The following is a 27,404-nucleotide window of genomic DNA, read 5'->3' as shown; positions in this document are numbered from 1 at the left end:
CTCTCGCAGTGCAAACATCCTTCCACGTAGTTAATTACAGCTGGCACTCAAGTTGCTTCTTCATTATTTCATCTGCTTAGCAGAAGATGGTTATTAACAATTACTCAGGCATCATAACATGAAATCCAAGGGACAAAGAGGAGAAACCTAACCGTAAAGGGGAGAAATGAAGTATCAACTCATCTTATCGGGAGTTTGTTTTCAAATAGGATTTTAAAGTTGAAAGAATAGGGAATTTGTAAGGAAAGACATGCTGAGGGCCATTACAGATGCATACCAGCACTGCTGGCTCAGCACATTTCCTTTAATGCCTTTGCCTTCTGGCTGCAGGGTGAAGGAGTAAGGCAGATGAACCTAAGAGCCAAGAATCTCAACTTCTGCTCACATCTGACAATCCCTGCTGCTCAGATTTAAAAGCAGTGTCTCTGATGTGTGTGCCAAAGTCATAAATGCAGCCCATGTGTTCGTGGGCTGTTTTAGAGCACCATATTCAGTGATGATCACTTCATGGCCAGAGAGAGAAAAGAGCTGAATCTGGTAATAGTTGTATCAGAAAGACATAAGTTGTAGTTAAAAGTACATACAGTTTTGTGAATAGAGAAACCTGGCTTTGTGAATCTGATTCCTATACCTTCCAATGTATAGAAACTGAGGCTAGGGCTCTGAACCTGCTTTTCCTGAAGTCAGTGGCAAGATTACTGCAGATCGACATGAAGCCTAACTAGTAGGTTTCTGGTTTTGTGTGGAGACAATTTCAAGCCATGGGAACAGATCAAAACTTTGAGCATCCTGAGGTTTAAGGTTTTAATGCCAAAACTCAGTGTTTGGAACTATGCTGTCATAGTGAGAACTTAAAAAGGGGAGAAGAAAAAAAAAAAAAAAAAAAGCGTGGGCCTATTTTTTGTGTCTTTTTCCACTTTTCAGTGTCAAGCTTCTCAACTCCCTGCTGTCCTACCACATCTAGCTCAGAAAATTCTACATAGCAGTCATGCCAGTATTACTGTGTTGGTATGGTTCTGTGACAACCCAAAACCTTTCCAACCTTCGCTTTAGGAGCAGCATTTCTTTTACTTCTCCTGATTACCATGGGAAACACTGTCTTTTTAACCGTCTCCACCATTAGCAATGAACAAGAGCCTGCACACCATGTTTGTACGAGTTTGCACCAGAGGAGGTGGCCCGCTGTCACGCTGCTGAGGTGCACCACCCACCCCTCGCTGTGTTGCACTCGCTGTTGGGCCTACATAAGTGTTCATTAATCATCCATTGCTGTCAGTGGGCGCTGCTTTTTCCACATGGAGGAGTTCAGTTCCATATTTTTGCTTTCTCTACACCTTTTGTCAGATTGCCCCTCTGCTGCCACCTGTCACGCATTTCATAATGGCTTTAACCTTAGGCATTACTATTGGAACAGCCGTTGTATCAGGCAGAATGAGGACAAAAGTTGTGAGGGAAGTTTCTGAAGGTGGAATGATAGTTGTGTTGCAGTCATACATGTAATAGTGAAAGAGAAGGGAAGAAGCATAATAGAAAGGAGATGCATGGAAATAATGATATTATATGGACTATTTCCAAATAATTTTCACCAATAATCAATTGATTACTGTACAAACACTGTACTGCTACCAGACAAGCGCATGTAGACAGCAGGGAGGATGTTGTTGAACAAGCCTAAATTTTACCATGAAAAGAAATGTAATTTAGCCACTTGACAGAATGACTCTGAAACCCTGGACTTGCTGGACAAAGCTTTCAACAGGTTTGATTTATTTTCTCCCTAGGCATAGGCTTCCCAGTCATCCTTTTTCATTAATAAAACATTCTTTGTACCAAAATAAAAATTTTACTTAATTATATAATTGAGATCTCAGGTTTTCACCATAATCTCACAGGTTTAGGGACACCCATATTAGAGGCTGAGAATTGTAGGAGCTCAGTTTCTATCAGAGCAAGGTCCCACATTTTTTTGTGGTTCCTCTGCTTCTTTAGGTTTTATTCAAATACATGGGAGATTTGTATGAATACTTCTCTGTGTAAGAGAGTGGACAGAATCAGATTTTCATTCCCACTGCAGTGAAATCAGTGGAGTTATATTACTGGTGGAAATAGTCATGAACGTTCAAACCCTGTTTTTTTGTATCATGGGTTTTTTTTGTATAAACCAAATAACTCAATTTTGGATTTTGCCTACGGGGAGAACCTCCAAGAAGATATCAACAGAGAGCATCAACGTTGGGCTGGATGCAATTGCACTAAGACATGGGTGTTAGTTTGCTGACAGCGCTTACAAATCTTTCAGCTGACTCATTTTGACAACAGCTGAGTTTTTTGTGGGTTAGATTGGCTCTGCAGGAAGCCACGCCATGCAGGAAGGAAATCTAGTAGTAAGCAACAGTTATCAAAACAGCAAATAGAGATTCTCTGATACTTATGGCTAAGGAATAAGCAACTTCCTTTGAAGTGGTAGTGATTAGCTTGTAGCTCTTTCATACTTTTTATGAAAGATTGATATTTACTGTGGTGCATTGCTGTGAAATGATTCTTATCTCCACTAATCCACAGTTTAATTTGAAGAACATCACCAGACCCTCTGTGTTTTATAGACAAAACAGGCTGTATAGTATTTACTTTAATGTCTGTTTGGGAACAATTTCATCACACATTCCACACTGACCTTTACACTTCATTTTTTATCATACTGTCAGAGCGTATCTACTCTTTTTGAAGCTATGGCCTGGAAGAGATGAAATAAAATCTCCTTCTCTCCTGACTGTGTGAACACTGTGGGTTTTGTGAAGATTCTCACGTTCATGAGGATTGAAGTTCAATATTCTGCGATATCAGAGATAGCTTAATATCCCAACGAAGAAGATTGTAACCAGAGGTTCTGTTCTTTCTCTCGGATTTTCAAAAATGCAAAGAATTTTAGAAGTGTCTTTAATTACAGTGCAATCTGAACAGAGTAACTCAATTTAGTGTTAGCAACTTGACATGCACTCAGCTGAAGTTCTAGCAATAATTGGTTTGGCACGTATCTGGAAAGAGGAAGTATTCTGCTGCTATTTATTAACTGATCAAACTATACTCTAAATATCAGATGGCAATACTGAATTATGATCTATATCTTCTGCAGAATATAAAAGATTTGTTATTGGCTTTTTTGTTTCATTATAATAACAGTTCAGCACACTTCCCCTGGAAACTATTAGCCCAGGACTTTCAGACATATTAGCATAGTAACTATCTGCATAGCATTCTTCTCAACTATGAAAATATTATTGGCAGCTTACAGATGTGCAGTAGAGGCAGAAGTTGTGCCATCACCACATAGCATTGAGTCTATCTGTAACTCTTGGAGCCATCCACTACTTGAACTGATCAGGGTTTGCATTGCTTTTTGCACTTCTTCAATCTTTTAGAGGTCTTGCAATGCTAGCAGATAAATTAGATACAATAGATTAGATACAATAAATTATTGTAGCTGTTAGCAGCTGGTGAATTTCTGAGGAGGCAGTACTCCTTTGTGGATGCAATGATAATATTGCTTGCCATACGGAAGCTGCGGTTCATTGCTAACCTTTCCAGAGAAGGATTTTAGCCACTCCGTATTTGCAGTACTAACTGGGTGGAGCTTTGTTTTAATTTTGGAATTCCAGCTTTGGAAGGGTATTTAACAGAAGAATGAATAGGGTTTTAAGAAAAATGAAAAAAACAGAGTGTTTTAGGGAACTCTAAGGAAATTGTACCCTCCTAAGCTGCCCGCATTTCCAGATAAATCACAATCCTTCACATGCAGGGTCTGTTTGACTTCCTACAGGAAATGCTTTTGATACATCTTCGTCCATTTTCTGGTGAACATATGTCCATGTTGCAAAAGTCGGCATTACAACAGCCGTGTCACGAGCAGTGCTAAGAAAAGCTGCAGTGCATCTGACTGGCAGCAACTGAGTTCTTCTTTCACGCTTATAGAAATCACAGTGTGTAGCACCAGTACTTGCCAAGAGTGTGCTCACAAGAAGGCAATGCCTTTTCTATAGATGAAGAACGGGCTTTTATTCTGGAAGATGTCAATTTGACAAGTTTTGCTAGGGCTAAAATACCTTTCAGTGATGGAGATGTCCTCTGAAAATGTCTTTTTCAAGTGTCAGTTGTTGCATTATAGCTGACGGTTCCTGTGCTATTAGTTTATATATTGTTTCAGTTTTGCAAGCCTGTAGTATTTTAGAAGTTACATGAAAAATTCTGTTTGTTGGTTGCAGCATTGCAAAAGATATACCTGATGGCTGAAAGTGTTGAAAATATGTCAACTGCCAGTTCTGTTGTGTGCTCACAATACAGCCTTGTGCTACTCAAGGCTTGTAGGTAGTCTAATGTGTTTGGTATGTGGTTATTGATTTAGAAGTAAACCTTTCTAAATAAGTGCAGTTTTTCACCAGAGCAGTAACATACAGAGCTATTTCATGTTTATCTCAGAAAGCAAGCTGAGATAGCTGCATTAATTGTTAGCTGGAATTCAACATAAATTAGCCTGAAAGAACATTATGCTGACATAGATGCGCTCCTTCTGATATCTGTGATGGTTTTCTTAATTAGCTTATTTAGTAGATGTCACTGATTTGTGTATCTTAGATACATCCTTGATTACACTTTAAAATCTAATAGAATCTAACTAAGCCCAGGGATAGCTTGAAGTCAGTCAGTGCAGCAAAGGTGAACATGTCATTCTCTGACATAGCAAAAAGTAGTTAAAGGCTTCCAGATCATGAAACTGTCAAATATGATGCTTAATCAGTAGCTTTTCTGTGTGTGTAATCAGGGAGTTAGAACAGTGGTTAACTTGGACAAGAGAGTGCTAACATTTGGACACATTCTAGTGATATCTCAGTGCTGTTGTGCAGCTCATTTTAGTGCTTAGACCAGATAAAACCACAACTGTGTGCAAGCCTGGGTTTTAGCAGCAGTATCTGCTACACAAATGATTTGAAGAGACTCTAGCAGTATTGCTCAGATGCAGACCCTCCTTCCTCTTCTACATATTCCATCCAATACGATCTTTGTTTTAATGATTGTAAAGACTTAATTAGATTAATTTCATTTACCATCTTCAGATAAATTAATGTCATGTGCCCATACCCTGTCTGTGCTCTCAAGTCAGGCAGGCAGTTGTATGAGAACTGCTAAGTCACAGCCTGAACTGATGACTGAACACCTGGTGAAGGGACACAGCCAGCCCTGGGAACACAGGGGAAAGCAATTCGTCTCTGCGACTGGAAGGGGTGGAGCCTAGTTCCACCACTCCCTAAGCCTTATTTAAGGGCTGGTTGCCCCAGGGAAGAATTCCTCTCTACCTGGTCATCCCTTCTTTTTGAGTATTTGGTGAGCCCTGATCCTTGGGATGGGTAAGCAACTCTTTCTTTGACTGGCTTGTGACTATTGCTTTTTTGGAGTGATTTAAAGCTAGTTACCTGCCTTTCCCTACAGTAGTCAACAGTATTGGAGTCTGCTGATGAGCTTCTTTGCAAATCATCAAAAGAGATGCGATGGTAATACCTCCTTACTAGTTAAGCTTCTGAATTCCCTGGTTCAAAGTCACTAATCTGTTAGTGCAGAATATAAACCTCCAGATAATCCTAGCGATGGCCTTACTGCGTCAAAGCATGCTTTGAATTATCCATGTTATGCCACTAATAAGCAAGCATTGGAGTAGTTACTGTATTTTGTTCCTGCTTATAGTTTTTTGGTTTGCAGATCAAGAAAGCTAGTGAAGATGCTAATGTATGAATGCTGCATGGAGTGAGCGGGCTGTTCTGAAAGTAAACTAAAGGACGAGGGGGCGGGTGTTAAAAAGTTATCAGTGTATGGTGTCACAGCAGATGCGAATGCAGGTGGTGAGGTTCTATAGAACCTGTGAGGCTGGAAGAAGACTTCCTGTACTTAAAGACTGTGGGCTTAGTTCTTTCTGAAACCTTGTTCTCTAATATCACTTCGCTGTTACAGAGAAATAAAATGGTGAGGAGGGATGAGGGACGGTATGTCTGTTTGACTAAAGAGCAGTCACCATCTAGTCATCTAAATGTTGCTTCTCTCCCTTAGGAAAACTTGCAGAAGCTGGTCCACATTGAGCATAGTGTGAGAGGGCAAAGCGGCCTCCTCCAGCCAGGAAGGGTGAGTGCTGCAGGCAGAACTGTGCCGATAAGGACATCGTTTCCGGCCAGCTTTATCTCTTTCTGTGTGGATAGCAAGATTTCAGACATCTACAGGTGTTGTTTTCTGCCCCTCTGTGATAAGAGTTGTAGCGCTGGTTTATGTAAGCAACCATCACTCTGGCAGTGCTCTGTGATTTCACATGTGTGAATGGCCATTGTACTTCTTGCTCCCACTCTCTTAAGCTACCCCATGGGTATCATGTTCTGGAGAAGATGCTGTTTGCCTTCTGTACTCCTGTTGGAAGGTGTGAAATGCTAGCAGAAACTGCTTGCAGCCTGTAAAGGCTCAAAACTTTATTTGGCTAGGTAAGATTACTCTAATCGGGGGATTACATACTTTCAGATTTTCATTGTTACTGTTTGCCAGTGTGCTTTTAATACAAGATATCACTTTTAAATGTTAAGTCACAACTTGAAACAGTGATTGAGCACCTGGTAGGTAGGCAGGATCAGCCCTGGGGAGCTCAGGTGCATGCAGTGTACCTGAGTGACTGGAAGGGATGGAGCCAGGATCCACCCCTTCCCAGACCTCATTTAAGGGTTGACAGTGGAGGCAAGGGTATCTCACTGGAGATCTCTGCATACTTGAGACCTGACAAAGGTAAGCAGCTTCTTTCCTTTACTCCTATGCCCACAGTTATTATGTATGAGCAAATCCTCACTTGCTGCAGCCTAGGATCTTGTTGGTCTGCTGTCATTGCTGCACTTTCCATTGCATTACAAATATACGAACAGAAACACAGGAAAGAGGATAGTTGAAGCACCAAATGTAAAATTTTCCTCTTATGTTTCCAGTATTGCCAGTTTTCTTAGGTCCAAACTGCTCTACACTTTAAAAGATTTCTTTCTTGAGTTATTCAATCCTACATTTCCATTCAGACCATTTAGCTGGTTACACATACATTCCTATTTACACACATAATAATAATATGGACAGACAAGGTATTGTGCTTGCAAATATGTACGTGTACACAGGCTTAGTTATGTGAATAGGTCTCAATATTTCTTTTCGGTTCGTTTGATTTTTCATAATTAGGGGATGAGTTCTTCTTTTGAAGCCCAGTAGATGTTGGCTGTGCAGAAGAATATGCTGAGGACTGCCTGGTGTCTCACAAGGGAGTTTCTAAACTGTCAGAGACAAATGCAAGCAATAAAGAGCAGCGGGGCTGACACAGGCATAGACTAAGGCTAATCATGAGGAGGGCTAGAAGCATGTGTTGAGGTATCCATCCGTTACTGTGCTGATGAAAGCAGCTGAGTGCTGCCTTCTCACGGAATGTATGTTCTTGCTTCTTAATAAACTCCAGTATGAAGTCTCAGGATTACAACTTTTTCTTTTCCTTCTAGATCTTTGTGAAAGAAGGAACACTGATGAAAGTCTCTGGGAAAAACAGGCACCCTCGGCACTTGTTCTTGGTAGGATTTTTTTTGTTTTTACTGTATCTTTCGTATCTTCTCCACCACTACGTCATTTCATTGTCAGCAGTGATGTGCTGACTGGGCTCCGGTTGCTATCAGGATGTACAAGTCTGTAGGCCTTCCATATCCCTGTTAGCACTGCACAGCAGTAAGGGCTGTGCAGCCTTCCATTTTTGCCACAACTCTATACAGCTCTGACTAAGCCATAATTCTGCAAAGGAATGCAGGTTTCCAATGTGCTCAGGAAGATGGAAGCACTGAAGTGCACGTTTCCACTGATTAAGCTTTGCTCTTAAAATTCTCCTCTGAGGCCCTAGGAGATCTGATCAGAAACAGAAAACAAACCCTGCTAGTAAGGTTTACGAAAACAGCCTTTGGGCGTATTTGGACAAGATTTCTATCCTTGAAGCTCAGAGGCTAGGTTTTAGTTCCTGATGTCGCCAAGTAAATCAGCTGATAACTTTCTGAGCTACCTAGAGACAGTCCCTCTGAAAGCACACCTTCAGATCTCTGTTGACTCAAAGCAGCAGTTTTCAGTTAAGGCCTTGCAAAATTTTAAGACAGTTATGAGAAATTAACCTGTAATCATTTGGCTGGAAAGCCCTTTACATGGATCCAAACTGAACTGGAAAAATGTAAGCATTCACAAATCAAAACACGAGAAACAACTCTTGTAGATGCAACATTAGCACTGATGCTTTCTGTTCTGCATTACACGCAACGCTGAAAAGTTATAGAGGATCTGAGACTCCAGGCTCGTGAGTTCTGTTTGTTGCAGGTAGCTCACTGTACAACAACAGTTATATTTATGCTTTCATTTGTATGAAGGGGAAAATACTTGCATGTCATAAAACTTTTGCAATGATTACCTATTCATGTCTGTGAAATTAAAAAGCACCATAGAGTATTGAGCACTACTGCTGATACTAACATTGAAGTATTGTTTGCAAACTTCACTTTAAAATAAATGGATCACATGCCTGGATTATATATTCACTATGGTCTCTGTAAGTGTTGACAGCTTTTCCCCCTAGGTCTATTATGAGGAGAGATGGCTTATCAGAAAGAGTAGATTTTTGCCATTAATTCTTTTTCCCCCTTATTAATAACAATTCCTACTTCTACATAAGTAGGATACACAAGCTTCTCTACCAATTGCTCACATACTGCAGTCATAATCAAAGGTCAGATGAGACAGGGCATAGTACTGGCACTGCACTTCTCTGATGGCTTCATTAGTTTTATGTATAAAAGTAAATATTTTCAGTAGAGGAAAGGTGTGAATTTAAGAGATTTCATTCAAGTCTGCATCTTTGGACTATAAAAATAGCAAGTAGAAATGAAATCATGACTTCCTGGCAGCTGGAAGTGCAAACCATGACCAAGAGTGCTGTCATGCAAAGTATACGATGGACTAAACCATTGTGGTAACTTTAAAGAATCAGAAGGTGCACAGAAGTTTCCTTTCTCCTCTAACACAAATTGAAATCACCTTAGGCTTCTTGCACTGTTTCTTTGAAGGAGGGGGCAGTTGGACCTTGGAAGTGGTTTAAAAGTCATAGGCAAAGATCTTTCCTTTAGTTCAGTGATATTTTTTTGTTTGTTTTAATTTTTTTCCCCACACCACCTGCCCTTAATCGTCTTCTCCTCTGAAAGCTGCTTAGGCTGCGTAGCAATGCAGCGATTGTGAAAATGCAGGAAAGAAAATCAGTGTGAAATGACTTAATTCCTGCACTAACATCTGAATGCTTTTGCATTACCTGCTAACACTGCAGACAGTGTTTCTGTAATGCTGTCACCATTGCAGCGATGTTTAATGGTCTATTCGGTCTTAAAACTGCTGTGTAACTCTACCAGCAAACTGCCGTCTTTGAATGTAGCAACTTTTCTAAGGCAGCCTTAAGGGCCTACCGCCATCGCTGCCTGTGCCTTTTGTAACACTTCCCTTCCTCTGCCAGTGTGTGTGGCCCGACCGACGTACTATCTTGGTTCTGATATCCAGGGGACAGAACACACAGAAAGCCCCAAGAATAAAGTCTTCTAAATGTTGTCTTTTGAAACTTAAATTTTTAATCCCTCTGTATCTAAGTATTTTGTAACACTGGCAAAATTCAGGTAGAACAAGAACTTGCCCTGTGATATTTATCAAAAAACTTTCAGAACTGTGTACTTTTTACGATGCTGCAGTTGCCATACTAGAAAATTATTAGACATGAGTATGTACAAGTATAATTTAGCTTAGTTCTGCATGTAATTTTTTAACTTAGCTACTCAAAATAGTGTTATATGAGCACTCTTTTCAAAGTTCTTTGTATTGAACTTACACTGACTATAGTTAACATGAAGAAAATATCAGCAGAAGAGTATGCATTGAAAGATAAACCCCTGCATATCCTGGGAGATGAGCTCATCAAACTGAAGTTGTAGTTAGTACATGCCTGAAGAATTAGGTATGTACCAAAATTGTATTTGGCCTCTTCCTTCAGCCTGTGTTTTGATGGTGTGCACACATGTGCTCTGAATATATGCCCCTAAAGAGAGAGCCATCTGTGCACAGCTCATATGGACACAAATTTGTAACACATGCATTCACGCATTTTTGGGGTGTGCATTTTTGAGTGCGCACACGATGTGTATCACAAGTTTTCTTGAGCTGGTGGTTTTGGGCAGGCTGATGATATTGTTGAATGTGGTGCTTCCTGGCAGGATGTTTGGTGAGGTTTGCTGGACGCCTGTTTCCTGAGTCCAGTCTGTTTACAGGGACGTTGGGGCCTCTTTGCAGTTCACTATGGGGCTGCTGATGCTGGCAGGCCCCCTGACTGCCCCACAATCATAGAACTTTGCGACTCGTACATTGTCTCTTATCTCACCCTTCCAAGAATTTCTCTACAAAGGCTGCTTGTGTTGCAAGTGGGGTGTGGGAAGCTGCTATCAAATGAGAGATTGTTTAATGCTCTAGCCAGCAGGACTGGAGCATAGGAAGTTTCTGAGTCACAGCCTGGAAAATGTAGCTGCAGCGCACATTCAGGCTGCTCTGCTGACACTCAGAAGATGTTTAACACTCACTTGAATTGGACAACATAGGGTTCATAGTGAACTATCTTTCAAAAACATTCAAAAAAACCCAAGCATATGGTGGGAGCTTTTTGGCAGGGAGTGCACTGTGGGTGCCAGCTGTTCAGCATAGCACAGATAAACTTGTCTCTGCTGCAGCCTGCAGACTTGATGCTGTCATATTTAGGTGAATTCTGCTAGCAAGGAAAGCCAGTTACTCCTCTCATCCAAACCATTCATCCCTAAATCATTCTTAGAAACCTTGACACTGTACTTCCAATTCCTTTTTGCCCAGAAAACAGAAGTCTACGAAACCCAGCTCTACTTCTGGCCTTGATGCAACTTTACTGTTACAGGACTAAGAGAGTCAGAGCTGCAGAATCCTGGGCAGTTAGTTGGTATTGCCATGTAATAAATGCATAACCTGCATTCCTGACTTGGACACAGCACTGCCCTTAACACAAGCAGCTATTTAACCAAAGCTGAATGAAAAGGAGATGATTATCTACTTGCTTAGCTGCTAGCAAAAGTCAGAAATGGGAAGGAATCAAAATCCTGAATCTGGATTTCACAGAGCTCTTTGGAAATGTAGGTCTTCATCTAAGCTGTGTAACTTGGACCCGTCTTTAGTAACAGTCCTAGCAGTTTAAGTTACTGCTTGTTCTAGAATCCCCCCTGGAGCAATGGTCAGACTTGCAGATTGTGTTGCAAATGATTGTTTTTGTCTTTCTCTTTATGCAGATGAACGATGTTCTGCTGTACACGTATCCCCAGAAGGATGGAAAATACCAACTGAAAAACACGCTGGTTGTGTCAGACATGAAGGTAATGCTTTATCTGTATCATAGGCTGAAATTAAAATTGTACACTGGGCACTCAGTGCTTTTCTGGTTTGTCTTATTTCCAGCTGATGCCAAGGAGATAGAGGGGGTGGACCAGGAGTCAGAAGGAAAAACATAGTAGGAAGTAATAATATAAAAGATTATCTGTAAGGTTGTGACTTTGTATGACAGTCTTATTCAGGCTGGTAATTAATGCAAGTCAAAATCAGATTTATCAGATTATCAGATCATGAAATCTGAAACAGAAAAAGACTTTTTCTGTCTCTAGCCAATGCATAGTTGTACCCTACAGCACGTTCAGCATGGCCCCAGGTTGCCAACCAACCTTAAACATTTGCCACTCACAATTTACATAAGCTTTCATTTGCCTGTTTTCTACATGTCCATTGACTTTTTAAATGAAAAATGTTAATGGATTCTAAAACTTCATAGGGAAATGGTGTATTGGGTGATAGTAGATGCAATTAAGCAGATATAATCTCTTGTTCAGTAACTTCCATAACTACAGGTTGCAGAAACTGGATACAATTGCCCCGTTCTTACAGTCTTTCCCTAAGCATCCATTGACATTAGTTCATGTGTAACAAGAAATATTGGGCAGGAATGGTCTTTACTTCTGACCTGGCTGGCCATCTTATACCTCCCTCCAAGAACTTTCATAACTGTTCTGTAGCCAATGTGCCAAGTTGTATTTCTAAGAAATACAAAAAAAAGAGTTGAAGTGGCAAGTTAGGAGGTTGGGGCTGAAGAAACCATGCAAGACAAGAGTTACTAATAATTAATTTCAGTAAAATGACACAAACTGCGTTGGGGTTTTCTGAAAAGATGGACGGCTGATCATCCCAAAGACCTCGTAGTCTGAAAATAACTCTAGGTTCCTTGCTGAGTAAGAATCACCAAAGTGCTCCACTTCTAAGTAGAAAGGAGCTGTGTAACAGATACTTACTGTAGTACATTTGAAATACAGAGTGATTGGTATAATAGATGCTTGTTAATAATATCACATGATTACCATGAAGCTGTGTTTCCTCTAAGTAGCTTTTGCTATTAGTAGACAACTGGTACGGTACATGGCAGGAAAAGGTTTCAGCTGAGCTGAATCTTGGGTATTTTTGGCTCTTAAAGAACCTGGCTGCAGACAGGCATTCACTGATCTGAAGCACTTCATGGCGTATAGTCTACATGTCCAGAAGAAAATTATTTCCGTCCTTTACAGAAGGATTCTACCTGGCATGCTCTGACATTTGTCAGACTAAATATCTCCTGAGCTTCTCGTATGAAAATCAAACTCTGACTGAGAGTTTATCAGTACCTCTGTAGTTGGATTAAATCTTTGTTTTCCCTTTAGAACTGGCGTAATATCGAAACAGAGGACATTCTTTGTTAAATTAGCAATAGAATTGGCAGAAAACCCTACCAGCCACCTCCTTGCATTTAAATAATGAAACAGAGAGCTTGGACATCAGAGATCGCTTTGCATACAGACTTGTACAGGGTAATTCATGTGCACCCTTATGTTCATGATATTTGTTTCTAGGTGAGCCGCCCAGTGACAGAAAAAGCCCCAAATGTCCTGAAGATTGAATGTGATGAATATTGCCTGACACTGTCAGCAAGGTACTGTCTCCAAACTGCCACAGCAGAAGCTACATTCTAGCTAGATCTCCAGATCAGTCTAACCAATATCGTATTCTTGACAAGTGTTCAATTCTTTTTAAACTTGGTTTTGGACTGTGCTATTGTGATAGTGTCGAGTGCTTCATTACACAGGTATGATATCATTATAAATGCAAAGCTCATAAACTGTAACTAATTCAGTTCATTTAACAAGTGAAGATTAGAACTCAGCTCCTGACAACATTTGCAAGAGAGAGGAAAGAAGAAAATCTCTTTTTAAGAAAACTGAATTCTTTCAATTGATCTTTCACATTCTTTTCTTGTAGCTCCAGGAGTATGTTACATCTGTCTTTCACAATTACACTTTTTAGCTCATACCACTAGTATTACAAAATTGTGAGAGAAAATAGAAAGTAATATTGTGCAGTAGATATAAAAGCACTTAGTAGTGCTTAAATAACAAAGCCAAAATTAAACTTGACTGGCAACCTCATGGGACTTTCTATTAAAAAGATCTTCACTATTGTATTTGTGTAGTGTTAGTACTAACTGCAACTGGGAGTCAGCATCCCTACTCTGGGATTATAAACTAATGGCAGAAAGAGATTATAGGTCAGTGTTTGACCAAAGGATAGCAGTGTACTGTATTTTTTTCATGCTTCTAGTCCACAACTATCTCGGAAATTTACCTAGATCTACAGCAGAAAGGTGGATGGATTGATTTTCAGATGTAGATTACTGTAGAAGACATATCCTGGTAGCAATGGTATTAAAATTCTTTAAATAAAAAAAGTCTTCAAAGCTTTAAGTAGTTTTACACGGTAAGTCTCTAACAACAGCATGGCTGGAAGCAGCAGGCTTCCCTTAACTACACAGTGCAGTAAGCAGACAGGGAGGGCACTCTCTTACTCAATCAGAATTTGAAGCTCTTATTTTCCTAGGAACATTTGCAATCTGTGGGCAGTGCTCTGATACCTGTCAAAGCCTTTTTATCTGGTTCCTCTTACAACCAGCAAATGAGAAAGTATCTGAGATTTCCTTAGATCTGCATACTTATCACAGCCTTCAAAATATGCACACAGTACTTCTGAATTACCTGCTGACAATTACAAAAGTGGAAAGTGTTTCTTTGTTGTAGAGGGAAAGTAGCTGCTACATGTGCCCTCTATCCTGGGCAACTGAAGTTGGCATCTGTAGAAGACACCTGGGATGCTCTGCTTTTGCGCTCATGTCAAGTCTGCTTAGTTAGCTCAAACTAAACGTGTGTGACCATCAGAAGCTATATTTCTTTGGTAGTAAATAGAATCAGGGCTGAAGACTGAGGTCACCCTTCTGATAACAGCTGAATTGAAATTGACTCTTACCAGAACACTGGGATAGAGATCCTTTATTTTCCTTGTGCTGCTCGTTCTCTGACCAATCTGCCCTAGGAGCAAACAGGTATTTTCTCCTCTCCCTTTCTGTGCTGGCTGACAGAGCTGATGAGACGCCAGTGGGACAGCATGCTATCCTAACCACAGTGCTGTACTCACCGAAGACAGAAAAGTACTAGAAGACTTCAGGCATCCCTGCAGGCTGCATCTTCTATTGTTTGCACAGCAGTGCTCCTGACCTGTTGTTGACAGAAGGCCAGTTGTTGACAATCACAACCCAAGTGGCTGTGCTTTTACACTTGCAGAAAACAAGGTGAATGTGCACTGTACAAAGGCCGTAAAACTTTGACCAAAGCTCAAAAGTTGGCATAAGTATATGAGAAGGCAGCACTGCAAAGCCTTTGTCTCCCATTGAAAAGCTATGTTCTTACCTTGCATTAAGCTGACAATAGATCTGATTACAGAGCCTTTATGGAGAAAGCTGATACCGTTGTTGCACTGTTGTTTGCATGTCAAAATATGCTTGGACATAGGGGTAACCGTCTAGTGCCATTATGAAACACCAGAGCACTGGGAGAAAGCAGTCGGTATCTCCTCCCTAGGGGAATAATATGGAGCGACAGTGACAAAATCCCATCCCAGTTCAGTTTTTTGTATTCTCTGGCTGCCCCCTGCTGGACAGGAGAGTGCAGTGACAGTGTGACCCTCTATTGGCCTGAGGAAGAGGGTGTGAGGCAGCACAGGGGTAACCCGCAGTGTAGCACAAAAGGGCAGTCACGCTCAGGCTGAAATGTAGCAATGGTGAATCAAAGTCAGAGGTTCTCTGAGCCTCGGAAGTTCAGCATACATTTATCTGAGCTTTCTCATGACCAGTGAAATAGCTAATTGAGAGGCTGCTGTCCAGTGACTTAATTTATCTTTCTCATCAGCAGATCGATGTTGTTCCCACATTTATTAGGTTAATAATCTGTAATTACTGACTGAAGGTGTTTAGTGGAACAGAGGAGAGGTTGAAGGTATGCATTAGATAACAGGCTTTTACTACCAGATTTCCCTCTTGTCTATCTTCATCTCTTCACCAAAGAGCATTTAATTTACGTTACTGTAGGATTTCTGTTTATTTATTTGTTTTGCACTGGAAGGGACTTATTTTGTTTTTCAAATCAGGTCTTAATTTGCAAGAATTAGGAATTCTCAAAGAATTTCCAAGAATGATAGAGGTTGAAGCAGGACTTCCTCTGTTAGTGTTCTGCAGGCTTTGAATGCGTTTCATCTTGAAAATACAGGTATCTCCTTGAGATTTTCTAAAAAGCCTAATTTGATTAGACTTCTGATAGTAATAAGGACTGACTAGCAGTGCGACTCTTGTCAGAGATTATCTCCTGTATCATAGGCCCTTGGCGTGCAGAGGTTAGCAAATATGATTTACTTTTTGGGAATTGCTTTGCAACAAGCCTGTTGAATTTTACAGAAGCTTTATGCTCAGAGTGCAGACGAATGCCAAGTCAAGGATCACTGATCAAATCTAGCATTTCCTAGCTCTCGTTTTTTTAAATTTTTTTAAGATCACAAAAGACAAATTATTCCTAGATATCTTGTTCAGTGGCCTTACTGAGCATAGTGTGTCGAAGCTACAGCTGAACAGCAATTGGCAGTGATGCCACTACTAATTTTTAAAAGCAACTGTAGTAGGTAGCTTTCATGAAAGTGGCTGGTGTAGCTCAGAGATGAGAACACACTGAGATACATCTGTTCCACTGATTGATGCTAGCAACAGCCAGAGCTGTGCACAGTTTTCAAACAAACAGTATGCACGGTTTGAAGTCACGGCATAAAAACCATCTAACATCCATCTAAGACGTGCAGCATGGTTAATGGTTCTAAAAGAGCAAATGCATTTCATAAGTAAAAGGCATTAAGGGCCTTGCTGCTTTTCTAGGATGGCTGGACTAGTAGAGAAGCAGGGTGCTTCACTATTGCATCTAGTGCAAAGGGGGCAGCTTGAGGCCAGATTGGAGAACTGCTAGTCTCCCTGCATATCTGCAACGCAGGGGAATGCAGGATTTGCTTTCCAAATTGCTGTCACAAGAATCACAAGGTTGGAAATGACCTATAAGTCTGTCTTGGTGTCCTGCCAGGAGCATGGAGCTTGTCTGTGATTGAGCTAGAGAAAAACGAAAGCATTCACAACTTTACCATGAGTGATAGATTTCTTATTTCGTAACATGCAGATCATCTAAGCATCTCATACTATGTGCACTACAGAACATAATAACTAGGATGAACACAAAAGAAGAAACGCTTTTGTCTCTGATGTTATCTAGGATTGAGCAGTTCATAGCAAAGTCAGAGACTACTTTGGAGGAAAAAAAAAAAAGAGAGAGAATGTAGTGCCTTCTCAGTCACAGTAATAACTATAGAGGTACACTAATCATCCAGAAAAAGGGCAAGTCAGTTTTGTTCTTGGCATTGAAATTACTGATTCAGTGCATTAGCGAGTAAAAATAAAAGTTCAGAAAGTGAAGCTTTTCTCCTCTGATCCAAAAACTGCTTGTTTTGGTCCCGGATATACATGGTATTAACTGCTTTACTGTATTTCATTCCACAGCTCTTGCTTGGAAAGGGATGACTGGTACAGCTGTATCAGCAGACACATCCCGGACTACAAAGCTCACAATACTTCCACTTTCCACAGCAACGTGGAGGTAAGAGGAAGCTGAATCTTTCATGCTTGAAGGGGAAAGAGAAATAGGAAGGAAAGAAGTTAGAAAATGCTAAAATGCAGAGTTTCTTGGGCAAGATATCCTTAGTAATTCCAGTAAGATCAGAATGCAAGCCTAAATGACAAATCTTATTTACAGTGCATGGCTTTAGAGACCACCTCTGAAATGTTAATCGCAGTCTGCATTCTGTGGTCTTTGCTTAAATACAAGTTCACCTGGAGGAAGACTAGCAAAATTTGTTCCCAAACAGTAACCATCTTTACTGGTCTAAAAATAGATACAAATTCTTATCCTGGTTTTAACTGGAATGGAGTGGATTTTCTTCATATTAGCTGGAATAATGCTACATTTTGGCTTTTAAAGAAAAACGAGCCTATTTTAGTTGTTGCTGAGATGTGCTGCACACAGCCAAGGACATTTCAGCTTCCCCCACTGTACTGTCAGAGGGAACTGGGGGTGCACAAGAAGCTGGGAGAGGACAGAACAGGGACAGCTGACCTAAACCAACCATACTATATGACACTGTGAAATAGCTATAAAGCTGTGGGTGTTTGCTGGGGAGAAGAGAGTCATTGCTTGGGAACTAGCTGGGCATTGTTCAGCAGGTGGTCAGCAATTGCATTGTGCATCATTTGTTTTATATACATCCACACACACGCATATATATACAGAGAGAAAACGGGGATCAGTTTCATACTGACCATGGCTCCATAGGCTTGGATAACAGGCAGGTACATGCACAACTGCAGCCTTGTGAATTCTAAGAAACAGGAATAATAAGTACATTTACTATAGTTGTTCCATATATCCAGATCTACCATGGAAAGCACGGATTATGTTTGGATTCTGTGGGGATAAATTCCTTTTTGTGTGCATCATGTTTTGCACTGGAAAATAAACAAGCTTATACTGATTTTTTGGTACTTTCACTTCTGCATTCTTAAAACTGCCCCAGGTGTAATGAAATAATGAACTAGGCTTCTTTCCTGCTGAAAACTATGGAGCTGGAGTTTTTTAGGGTTAGTATTTCAGAAACTGCCAAGAAAAAGATGACTTTAACTCATGACCTTGTCTGCAATTTGCATATGCAATGAATAAAGTCCTTGCTTCATGTGGAAGGTTGTCAGTGACTGATCAATAACGGATCTATATCCATTGTTATCTGTTTCGACTACCTTTCACAGCACCATATATTGATGGGCATAGACTTTCAGTGCTGAAGCACTTAGAATCTGTGTATCACTGCACCTATATCTTCGAAAAACTGGGTATTCTGGCAGGTGAACTGTAATGACAGAACTGCAGTATTAGGAGGATTGAACGGGTGTACTTTAGGAGTGTAAATACTTCTTGATTTGTCCTTCTTTGATTTTAAGTTACGGGAAAGGCTTGGAATACCCTTGGGTGAGAGGCCTCCTACTTTGGTACCTGTATCCCATGTTATGATGTGCATGAACTGTGGCTGTGACTTCACCCTCACTTTGAGGCGACATCATTGCCACGCCTGTGGGAAGGTAAGAGCTGCACAAGCTCCTCAGGGAGGCTTTATTCACACTACTAAGATGGTGGCTGCCACCGCTCTAATTTCTGCAAGTTTTTTGCAATATCAAGACCAGAATTTGACTTTCCACAGAACCTGTTAATGCACTGCTCTGTTAGGTAGTTAGGTTTCTCATGACTAGTGTGCAACTAAAATCTGTGTGGGATTCTGGTCGCCTTAGATCAGTGTAAATTTACAGTAATTATAGTTCAACCAGTAAATTTACCCTGACTGACAGAGATGTAGCAAAATTATCTGCTCCACTATCCATCCTTCTCTCCTAAACAACTCAGAGGATTTGTTTTATATGTGCATACATATCAATTAAAATTATATTTACATGCAAATCTCCTTTCTGGAGCAGATTGTATGTCGAAACTGTTCAAGAAACAAGTACCCTATGAAGTACCTCAGAGATCAAGCAGCCAAAGTCTGTGACAGCTGCTACATGGAATTGAAGAAAAGAGGTAAAGTTCCTCCATTCTTGGCAAAATTGACAAATATACTGTCTATTTGTATAATGGAGATGCTTTTAGGACCTGCCTGCTATGTTAACCTTTGTGACAGAGGATTTCTCATTTCTACCACAATTCATGTGTATTGAGGTCCCAAAAGTCCCAGACTGTAAGGCAGCTAAAATTGTTTTAGCAAGCTAAGTTCTCTGAGGGTTTCCCTGGCCTTTTGATAAGCCAGTCTAACGGCAAGAAGTGTGAGATGTAAACATTAGAGCTGATAGCTGTTCCCTGTAATTTCTAGTGAATTATCCATTAAAGGAAAACAGTGGCTTTACTGTACCTCATTCTGTCCTTATCCTTGTTGCTTTTACAACAAGGAATGCTGAGATAAAGTGCAGAGCTACTAAGAGCTTTTCTACATAGAAAGTTAATCTGGAAACAGATGGAAGCAGAAATTCCTGACAGTAGAGCTACTGCCTAACTAGAACTCTCTATATTACTATATGAGTCCATGTTCTAATTTAAATACACATTCAAATTGAAGATAAATTGGGGGGAGGAGGAAGGTGAGGGATTTGTATATATAACTGTGGGAAATGGCTCTATATCCAGGTGGAGGCCAGGGACAAGTGTTGTCCCCCAAGGGTCTGTCTTGGGACTGGCGCTCTTCAACATCTTATCAGTGTGACTGCGACAGTGTGACTGAGTGCACTCTCAGCAAGTTTACTGATGACACCATGCTAAGCAGTGCAGTAAATACAGTGGAAGGAAGGGATGCCATCCAAAGGGACCTGGACAAGCTGTATTCTTGCATTGCCACATTTTCTTTCAGACTGCTTTCAAGTAGCTGTAGGTTATTACCAGTACTTGAGGATGCTATGAAATCCAGCCAGCCAACCAAACTTAACAGAGTAATTTGAAGGGAAAGCTGAAATAAAAACCTGCTACAGAGGAGCTGGTTGTTTGTGTGAGCGTGTATCTCTTACCCCTTGTATGACATAGAGCAATTCATCCATTTCTCCCTTCCCTTCTGGATTTTCTTTATCTTCCAGAGCGGCCACTAAGTATGAGCTTTCCTCCAACTTCATCCAGGTGTTCAAGCAGTGCCTTCTCTTCCGTCTTCCACAATATCCATTACTCATCTTTCAAGAAACAGAAAAAGATCCCGTCAGCTCTTACAGAGGTAGGACCAAGGTGGCTAAGAAAGGCAAGAAACTGCTGAGAACTACATGCTGAGATTTCAGCAGCTATGTTTATAATTTGTTCTGCAAGCAGTGGGCTTATACCATGCTCTAGTCATCAGCATGCAATTATTTTTTTCTGTTTTTCACACTAATGTTTCAAACATAAAGTACTCTGAGCTCTGGAGACAGCACAGAAACTTCTTCAGCCCACTAAGAAACCCAAATTACAGCAGTGTGCGTTTCCTCATCAACCTGTACCGTCTCCAGAAAACTGAGACCACCTCCTGGTATCAGCTGGTACAAGGAGGCAGGTCACAGCCTTCGCAAGTACCAACAGAGCATGATTTGCCATTGACTGGTTACTCTTTATGAAATTGATGAGACCCTTATGTCACACAATAGTATTAATCTGTAACTTTTTTTCACTAGCTTTAGCCAGGACCTGGAATGCTTTTATTCTGCTACAGAGCACTGTTGTGTGATACTGCTCAGTCTTCTATCTTGTCAGAAAGGCTAGATTTGAATCTCTGGAATTTTTTTCTAATTCTCAAAATAGGTCTGTGAGAGGGATAACTTTCCTCAGAAATATTATGACTTGATTTCATTAGAGAAATAATCAAGTTATTAACATAAGTTAATATAAAAATATTGCAAAGTCCAAAACATAACCACATCTTAAAGGTGTTCAGACAAAGGACTGGTCCTCCCTTACTGGAAGCATCATTTTTTTCCTATACTACCTCACCCAACAGAAAGAGCTGGCAGGAGGGACGAGTTCACTTTCTCAGAATATAACTGTAAACTTGTTCTCAGTAACAAGGCAATTGTATGTTTTCCACGTGTTACCAGGAACGATGTTTAACATCTTCAAACAGTGGGGAAAAAAAAAAGAACAGAAATAACATAAGCATGATATTACTCTATCCATGTAAACATTCATATCAGGAAGGAAAAGGCCTCTGCTGTCATAAATCCCAATTTCTCCCACTCTCCTTCAGGTGACAGCCTCAGGAGAGGGAGCTACCATCAGTGGTTACCTCGCCAGATGTAAGAGAGGCAAAAGACACTGGAAGAAACGCTGGTTTGTTATCAAAGGCAAAGTCCTCTATACCTACGTCGCAAATGAGGTACTGTGCAATCTAACTTAAAATATTTTCCTGACTGAATTTTATCATTTATGCTCTGCAGTCAACAGAAGTAAATGTGAAAGGTGTAAGTGGCGGCTCTCACAGCCAGCTGCCTCTGAGATCTGGTTCTAATGGACTGGGCCCCTACGCAGTTACTTTTAGCTGAAGGGCTCAGCCGCATCCCTGGGTGGATCTCGGCAACCTTTTTACAAACTCCCCTTCATAATTTGATTTTATTTTTTTTGCTGTTCATGTTGATATATATTGTCAGCCTGAGCCTAGGTATTTGCATACAAAGACTTCAAGGCAATTGCCAGATATTTTTTTTTGTAGATGTAGGGTGGTGCTATAATCTATTTCTGCTGGAGGGAAGAGTCTTGTATGTGTAAATAAGATATACTTATCCTACTAGTATCAACAGGAAAAGATAGGATAGTCTGTGGAGATGAGAATACTGCTTTCTGTATTGACCTGTAAATTCCTCTTCATAGCTGTGGAGGCTGGCTTTGCAGCAGACTTCTAATGTATTTTTTTCTCATCCCAGTCCCTTTTCTCAATTTTATTTCTTCTCCAATTGAGTAGCTGCAGTGCCAGTAAGCTTGAAGGAAATACAGTACAAGGTGTGGTTGTAAATGACAGATTTTGTAAGCAGAAGCATAAAAAATGATTTTGCTGGATACAGAATGCTAGAACTGTAGTAACAGCAATATTTAATATTTTAAGTGTTCAGAACACTTTGAAAATATCAATCACTTAAATTCAGTGTGAGGAATGAAGCATCATTAATTAGCCCTCTGAAAAAGATGAGGAGATTGAGACACATAAGTGTTCATGGTCTGGCCATCATTGAAAACTCAACAGCTTTCTTCAGTAGTGTGATGTATAGTTTGTTACCTCCTTAGTTTTTCTACCTGATTTGTTTCCTCTTAGGCTACATAATCTTGAACTTGACTTTTTTCCAAGGTCCTGCAGCCTCTCAGCAATTCCAACTGTTAGCATCCAGTTTTGTGTTCAGTACACTTATCTGCCCTAATCTTAGAAGCGATCACTTTTTGTTTGGTGATAGGGAAAGAGTGACGGATGGCAAGTTACACTTCTTATTCCCAGCTTACAACTGAGCTTCTAAGAGCAGAAGCAAAAGCAACATACACATATAAAAACATTACAGTGACTACAGTTGCAGCTTTCAGTGAAGCTGAAACTCAGTTTGATTATTACTTATTGTTTCTTTAACTTATATAAAGCAGATTTTGGCAAAACAAAAACCGCAGCTGTATACTGGGGGAAAGTTAATGCTGAACTGTGTAACCAGTCCCAAGATTTTGAAGCAGTGTTGTTCAAAGTGAGCATGCTATCTGATGCACAGATTTTTAAAACAAAGTTGCTAGTGCTATAAAAGGAAATTAGAAGGTACAAAGCAGACTACTACTTGCATTCAGCAAACAAAAATAGCTTGAAGTAACACACCTGAGACTGAGCCCCATTTCAAGCTTTCACGAGCGCTGCTGCACTTTCCCACACTGCCAGTAAGCTCATTGGTTGCTTCCTGGACCATGATGTCACAGTAGTCATTCAAGTAATGGGTAATTTGACCTTTTGGATGGCCATGAGTAACTGGATTTTTAGAGGTGCTGCTAAGGTTGAAGGCTATATGAACATGTGCAGTACTGGCACTGCTCCTGTTTAAGAGTCACCGGTTCAGCAGAAGATTCATTTTACTACTTTTGCAGCACAGACAGTGTTTGCATATGATTGTTTTTCAGAAAGAGCCCTTAAACTGAAATGGGCTTCTCTCTCATTTTTGGTTCGCTTCTTCTCGCTTTCAGGACAAAGTCGCCACAGAAAGTTTGCCTTTGTTGGGTTTCACTGTTGCCCCAGAAAAAGAGGAAGGATGCGTGGGTACAGTTTTCCATCTCTATCACAAGCAAACTCTGTTTTATAGCTTCCGAGCAGATGATAACTGTTCAGCACAGAGGTAAGGGAATAGATGTCCGTGCTAGTGAGCATATAGGTCCAAAAGCTTATGTAAGGTTTTTCCTCCTTTGCTTCAGATTCCTACCCTAACAGAGGAGAACAAATGGCTTTCAGAGTGTTGGCTAAGCCCAATTGCATGCAACTGCCCTTGGTGATGGAAAGTCTACCTTTTTTCACTCCTCTGTTTAGGTAGAAAGAAGGCTGAGCCTCAAGAATCATAGTCTTCCAGTCAAATATGATTTTTGTATGGGAGCTTCCCCAATTTATATTCTATTTATCCACTTCTTAGTTTTGTCGTCAACAAATAATTGTTCAGATTTTGCATTTATTGCTACTCTACTACATAATAAAATAATCATGAAACTTGTAATAAAAATGCTAGTGCCTTAAGGCACATGGGAAGAAAATTTGTATTTATGGGAGGTTTTGTTTCTTTTAAACATAATTAATCATTTCATATTTCATATTCTAATTACAAAACTACAGCTACAGTCCTCTTCAGGCTTTATGTTCTTAAAATACGCATTTTTGAAAGAAATAATTTTACATGTACCACCCTTTCTTTCCTGCCCTTTTTAGGTGGGTTGAAGCCATGGAAGAAGCATCCATATTATAGCAGCTATCACTCAAGAGACTTAGAACACTAATTTTCAGATTTCTATACAATCCAAGCAATCTTCTTATGTCTTACAAAACTGAACGGTGTATTTCAGGCAAACTGGCTACAAACACTGGATATGAACTATTTCCAGATTGCTGTCTGCTTCCTTCCTCCTCTTCCTCTTACTTCCCTCCCACCCCCAAAAAAACCCTTTAAAATAGGGAATGTTTGTGGTTACCCTCTATGCCTGTCCAAGCTCAGCCTGTGCTGTAAGCTTCTCCTATGATCCCATGGTAAGCTAAATTTAACATTAAGGAAAGAAAAAGCCATGGAAGTATAGCCTACAGTAAGCAGCAGGGTCACTTTTACTTACTGTAGAGCGCTGTCGTATTTCACTGGGTTGGTTTTGGAGTCTACCATGGAATTTGAAACAATGTAGTAAACAACAAATACTCATTTAAAGCACTTTATTATTTTCATTCGACTACAGTTTAATCTTCTCGTATTTCCATGGAGTTTGGTGGACTGATTTATTATTCATCCATTAACAAATGCCAGCATGAAATTATGCCATGCACATGCTGAATTGTTTCTGCAGAAAAGGAATGAACCAAAATGCTCCATTTACCCAGTCTACCACCATTGCACTAGCTGTGATCCAGGATAATTACCTACTATCCATCTATAATTCGACACAAATCACTGTATAACTTATTTTAAACTGTTTGCTTTCATATCGCCACAGTATTTTGAAATGCACTATAGTTGCTCTGCAGTCCAGACGTTGATGTCACCCTGAATACCGTGTCAGATTCAAACCCAAAGGATATTTTAATTTATTATAAACCCACAGACAACTTTTATTTAACACTAATCTACCTATCAGTGTTAAGATTTGTATCATTTATTTAAATATTCTATCTCTATTATCAGTCCTCCTGATGTTTCTGCTGTTGTTATGAAAAATGTCATCGAAACTTTAATTCATATTCATTTTTAAAGTGAATCATTTGCAATATGCTGGTGGGGTGAAATGCACTTGTCTGAATCCTCTCTGATAAAAGTGCTTTGGAACTCCTCTGGCTAAATGAATCTTGCTGCACCGCCAGGGCTGGAGTTCCAGCCAGTTTGGCTTCAGATGTGTGCTGCATTTACACTAGCTGAAGATGTCCAAGTTTTGATTTCTGTTCCTTTCTTTTTTGTTTGGTTTGTTGGCTGTTGTTGAATGAAGGTTGAGAAGTGACGTTATAATCGTTGCAATAAAATGATTCTGTGTCCTGTGTTTGTCATAAAATCTGACTGCGAACAGAATGGCAATTATGATTAAAATATATCTTTCTACAAAAATAAAATGCTCAAGAATTTTCTTACATTAAAATACATTGTGGGGCAGAGGGAGGGGAAGAAACTTTGCTACCTTCATTTTTCCTTTCTTTGATAAGCTTAATGGATACCTCAATTTTTGATTAACAAACTGGCTGGAATTTTTCCATGTTTTAAGATTTGTAATATGTTTCCAAATGATAAACATAGTTCAATTTATCACCTACACAACCAAGCTTAAAAAACAATTACAAGTCTACCACTAAATAAAAACATACTTGTATTGTTTGGGTTTTTCTTGTTTATGATACATCTGATAGCATGATAACTCTGAAATGAAACTGATAGTTTCATACACCAGATTGTCATAGGATAACAGAAATCAAGTATGTCTCATGTTACAACTTCAGCCTTGTTACTGTTAGATATAAATAGCAAAATTTCTAACCGTGGTCCCAGACAAAAAAAGTCTGCACTACAGAACAAGAGTACTTTGAAGATTAGGTGCTGACATCGTGTGACTGCTGTTTGAAGTTTCTGAAGTGTTTGAATGTTTGAAGTTGTTTGAAGAATCAGGAACTTAACACACAAAAACATTTTGTTGTAAAAAGAAATAATAACAAGATGCAGTGCTATTAAGCATTGTCTGATATAATATGGAAAAAAAAAAGGGGCAAAATATAACTGCAGCTCTACAAGCTTTTCCTTGACGTTATTTTTCCCTTACTAGTTACTGCTAACAGGCACACGGTATCAGCCAATTCTCTAACAAACTGAGAGCTTTGAATTAGAAGACAGTAGTTGGGATCTTGTGAAGACAGGATTCAGACAATAACGAACAAGTGTTTCAACCCACGTTACATTTAAACTTGTTGAGCCAGGCTACCTGTCAACACTACTTCAGTTACAGATATAAACGGTCTTGATATATCACAAAGCAAGAAAAATAATAAGAAAATGCCCTTGTACTTTCAGTTTAATTGCATCTAATTTGAGCAAAGCCAAGCACCAAAGACAAAAACTGTCTTAATTTCAAGAGCTAATCCAGTAATCACTTTTTATAGTTTTAACACTGAAATAGAGGTTTTTGGACAGCTTATGCCATTTATTTGCAAGTAGCTCAGTACGTTTCCTGCTAACACGCACCAAGCCTCGCTCTCTCTGAAAAAAAAAAAAATTCACAACTTTGTAAACATAAAAAAAAAATCTGCAATAATGCACAACATGCCAGCCAATCAGTCAATAGTTTCGATGCAAACTGGCTTAGTTTATCATTTCAGTGTGTTTTTGTTTATTTTGCCACATATTGGAAAGCATTATGTAGATTAATGGTTCTCTGCAATCAGTATTTAGATCTTACAGAACATGCCTATTTAAAATCCATCTTTTATATGGTTATTATAATCGTTTTTCCAAATCAAAGTATAAATCATACAGCAGAGTTAGAATGCTCCATCGTGACAAGATTCCACGCCATTGTAACCAAGTGCTGCTGGACAAGAAGGCCCTGGGGTCACCAGCCCTCTGAGCTGATCCTGGATCACATTTAGGATGGAAGAACAACACAAAGCTACAAACACCAAACAGGCTCTTGCCATTTGCGTGCTGCTTTGGCACAAAAGGAACAAAGACCTCTCTGTTCACAGCCGCATAAAAACAGGAGAAAAAGCTATTCCCTGCGTCAGTCCTAAAACATTAATCTAACTTCACAGTTCACCTTTAGAATTTACTATAGCAAATAATCTTCGGTGTATTAAAAACAGTGTGATCCTACAGTGTGAGTGACATCAAGACAACAATGTGCATCAAGTTTTGAGAAGAAAGTTTCTAAACTTCAGGGCAGGTTCACAGTCCCGCTTATGGCAACTATAATAATATCAGACCTTTCCTGAAAGCGCTGTTGCACAAATAAATATTCTGCAAGTCTTCCCTTTCTACAGAGTAGAAAACACTCGGAAACCATTAA

The 27,404-nt window shown here is 39.8% G+C and overlaps 1 protein-coding gene and 1 long non-coding RNA gene across 6 annotated transcripts in view; one reads left to right on the top strand and one right to left on the bottom strand.

Moving 5' to 3' along the window:
- FGD5 (FYVE, RhoGEF and PH domain containing 5) overlaps nt 1-25,395 on the top strand; it is an 89,847-nt gene extending 64,452 nt beyond the window's left edge. For 2 of the 5 annotated variants that reach the window (XM_052678340.1, XM_052678341.1), the window contains exons 11-21: nt 6,094-6,165; nt 7,554-7,622; nt 11,421-11,504; nt 13,059-13,138; nt 17,120-17,216; nt 18,611-18,748; nt 19,139-19,241; nt 20,282-20,412; nt 21,412-21,540; nt 23,367-23,515; nt 24,094-25,395. In XM_052678340.1, coding sequence (XP_052534300.1) covers nt 6,094-6,165; nt 7,554-7,622; nt 11,421-11,504; nt 13,059-13,138; nt 17,120-17,216; nt 18,611-18,748; nt 19,139-19,241; nt 20,282-20,412; nt 21,412-21,540; nt 23,367-23,515; nt 24,094-24,130 — 1,089 coding nt within the window. In that variant the 3' untranslated portion in view covers nt 24,131-25,395. Of the gene's footprint in view, nt 1-330; nt 5,400-6,093; nt 6,169-7,553; nt 7,623-11,420; nt 11,505-13,058; nt 13,139-14,276; nt 14,592-14,614; nt 16,916-17,119; nt 17,217-18,610; nt 18,749-19,138; nt 19,242-20,281; nt 20,413-21,411; nt 21,541-23,366; nt 23,516-24,093 lie in introns of those variants that run through there. The other 3 variants (XM_052678344.1, XM_052678342.1, XR_008205566.1) reach the window with 3 other exon arrangements.
- Nucleotides 17,122-20,326, bottom strand: LOC128078305 (uncharacterized). The gene is made up of 3 exons (XR_008205568.1): nt 20,216-20,326; nt 17,936-17,994; nt 17,122-17,241 (listed from the first exon to the last, which is right to left on the bottom strand). It is a non-coding gene; the product is annotated as an uncharacterized LOC128078305 (long non-coding RNA).
- Nucleotides 25,396-27,404: the final 2,009 nt, after the last annotated feature.

The sequence above is a fragment of the Tympanuchus pallidicinctus genome, unplaced genomic scaffold, assembly GCF_026119805.1.
Source record: "Tympanuchus pallidicinctus isolate F22 unplaced genomic scaffold, pur_lepc_1.0 scaffold17, whole genome shotgun sequence".
NCBI classification, from domain to species: domain Eukaryota; kingdom Metazoa; phylum Chordata; class Aves; order Galliformes; family Phasianidae; genus Tympanuchus; species Tympanuchus pallidicinctus.
The sequence above is the reverse complement of the archived record's forward strand: the minus strand, read 5'-3'. Positions and strand labels throughout refer to the sequence as shown.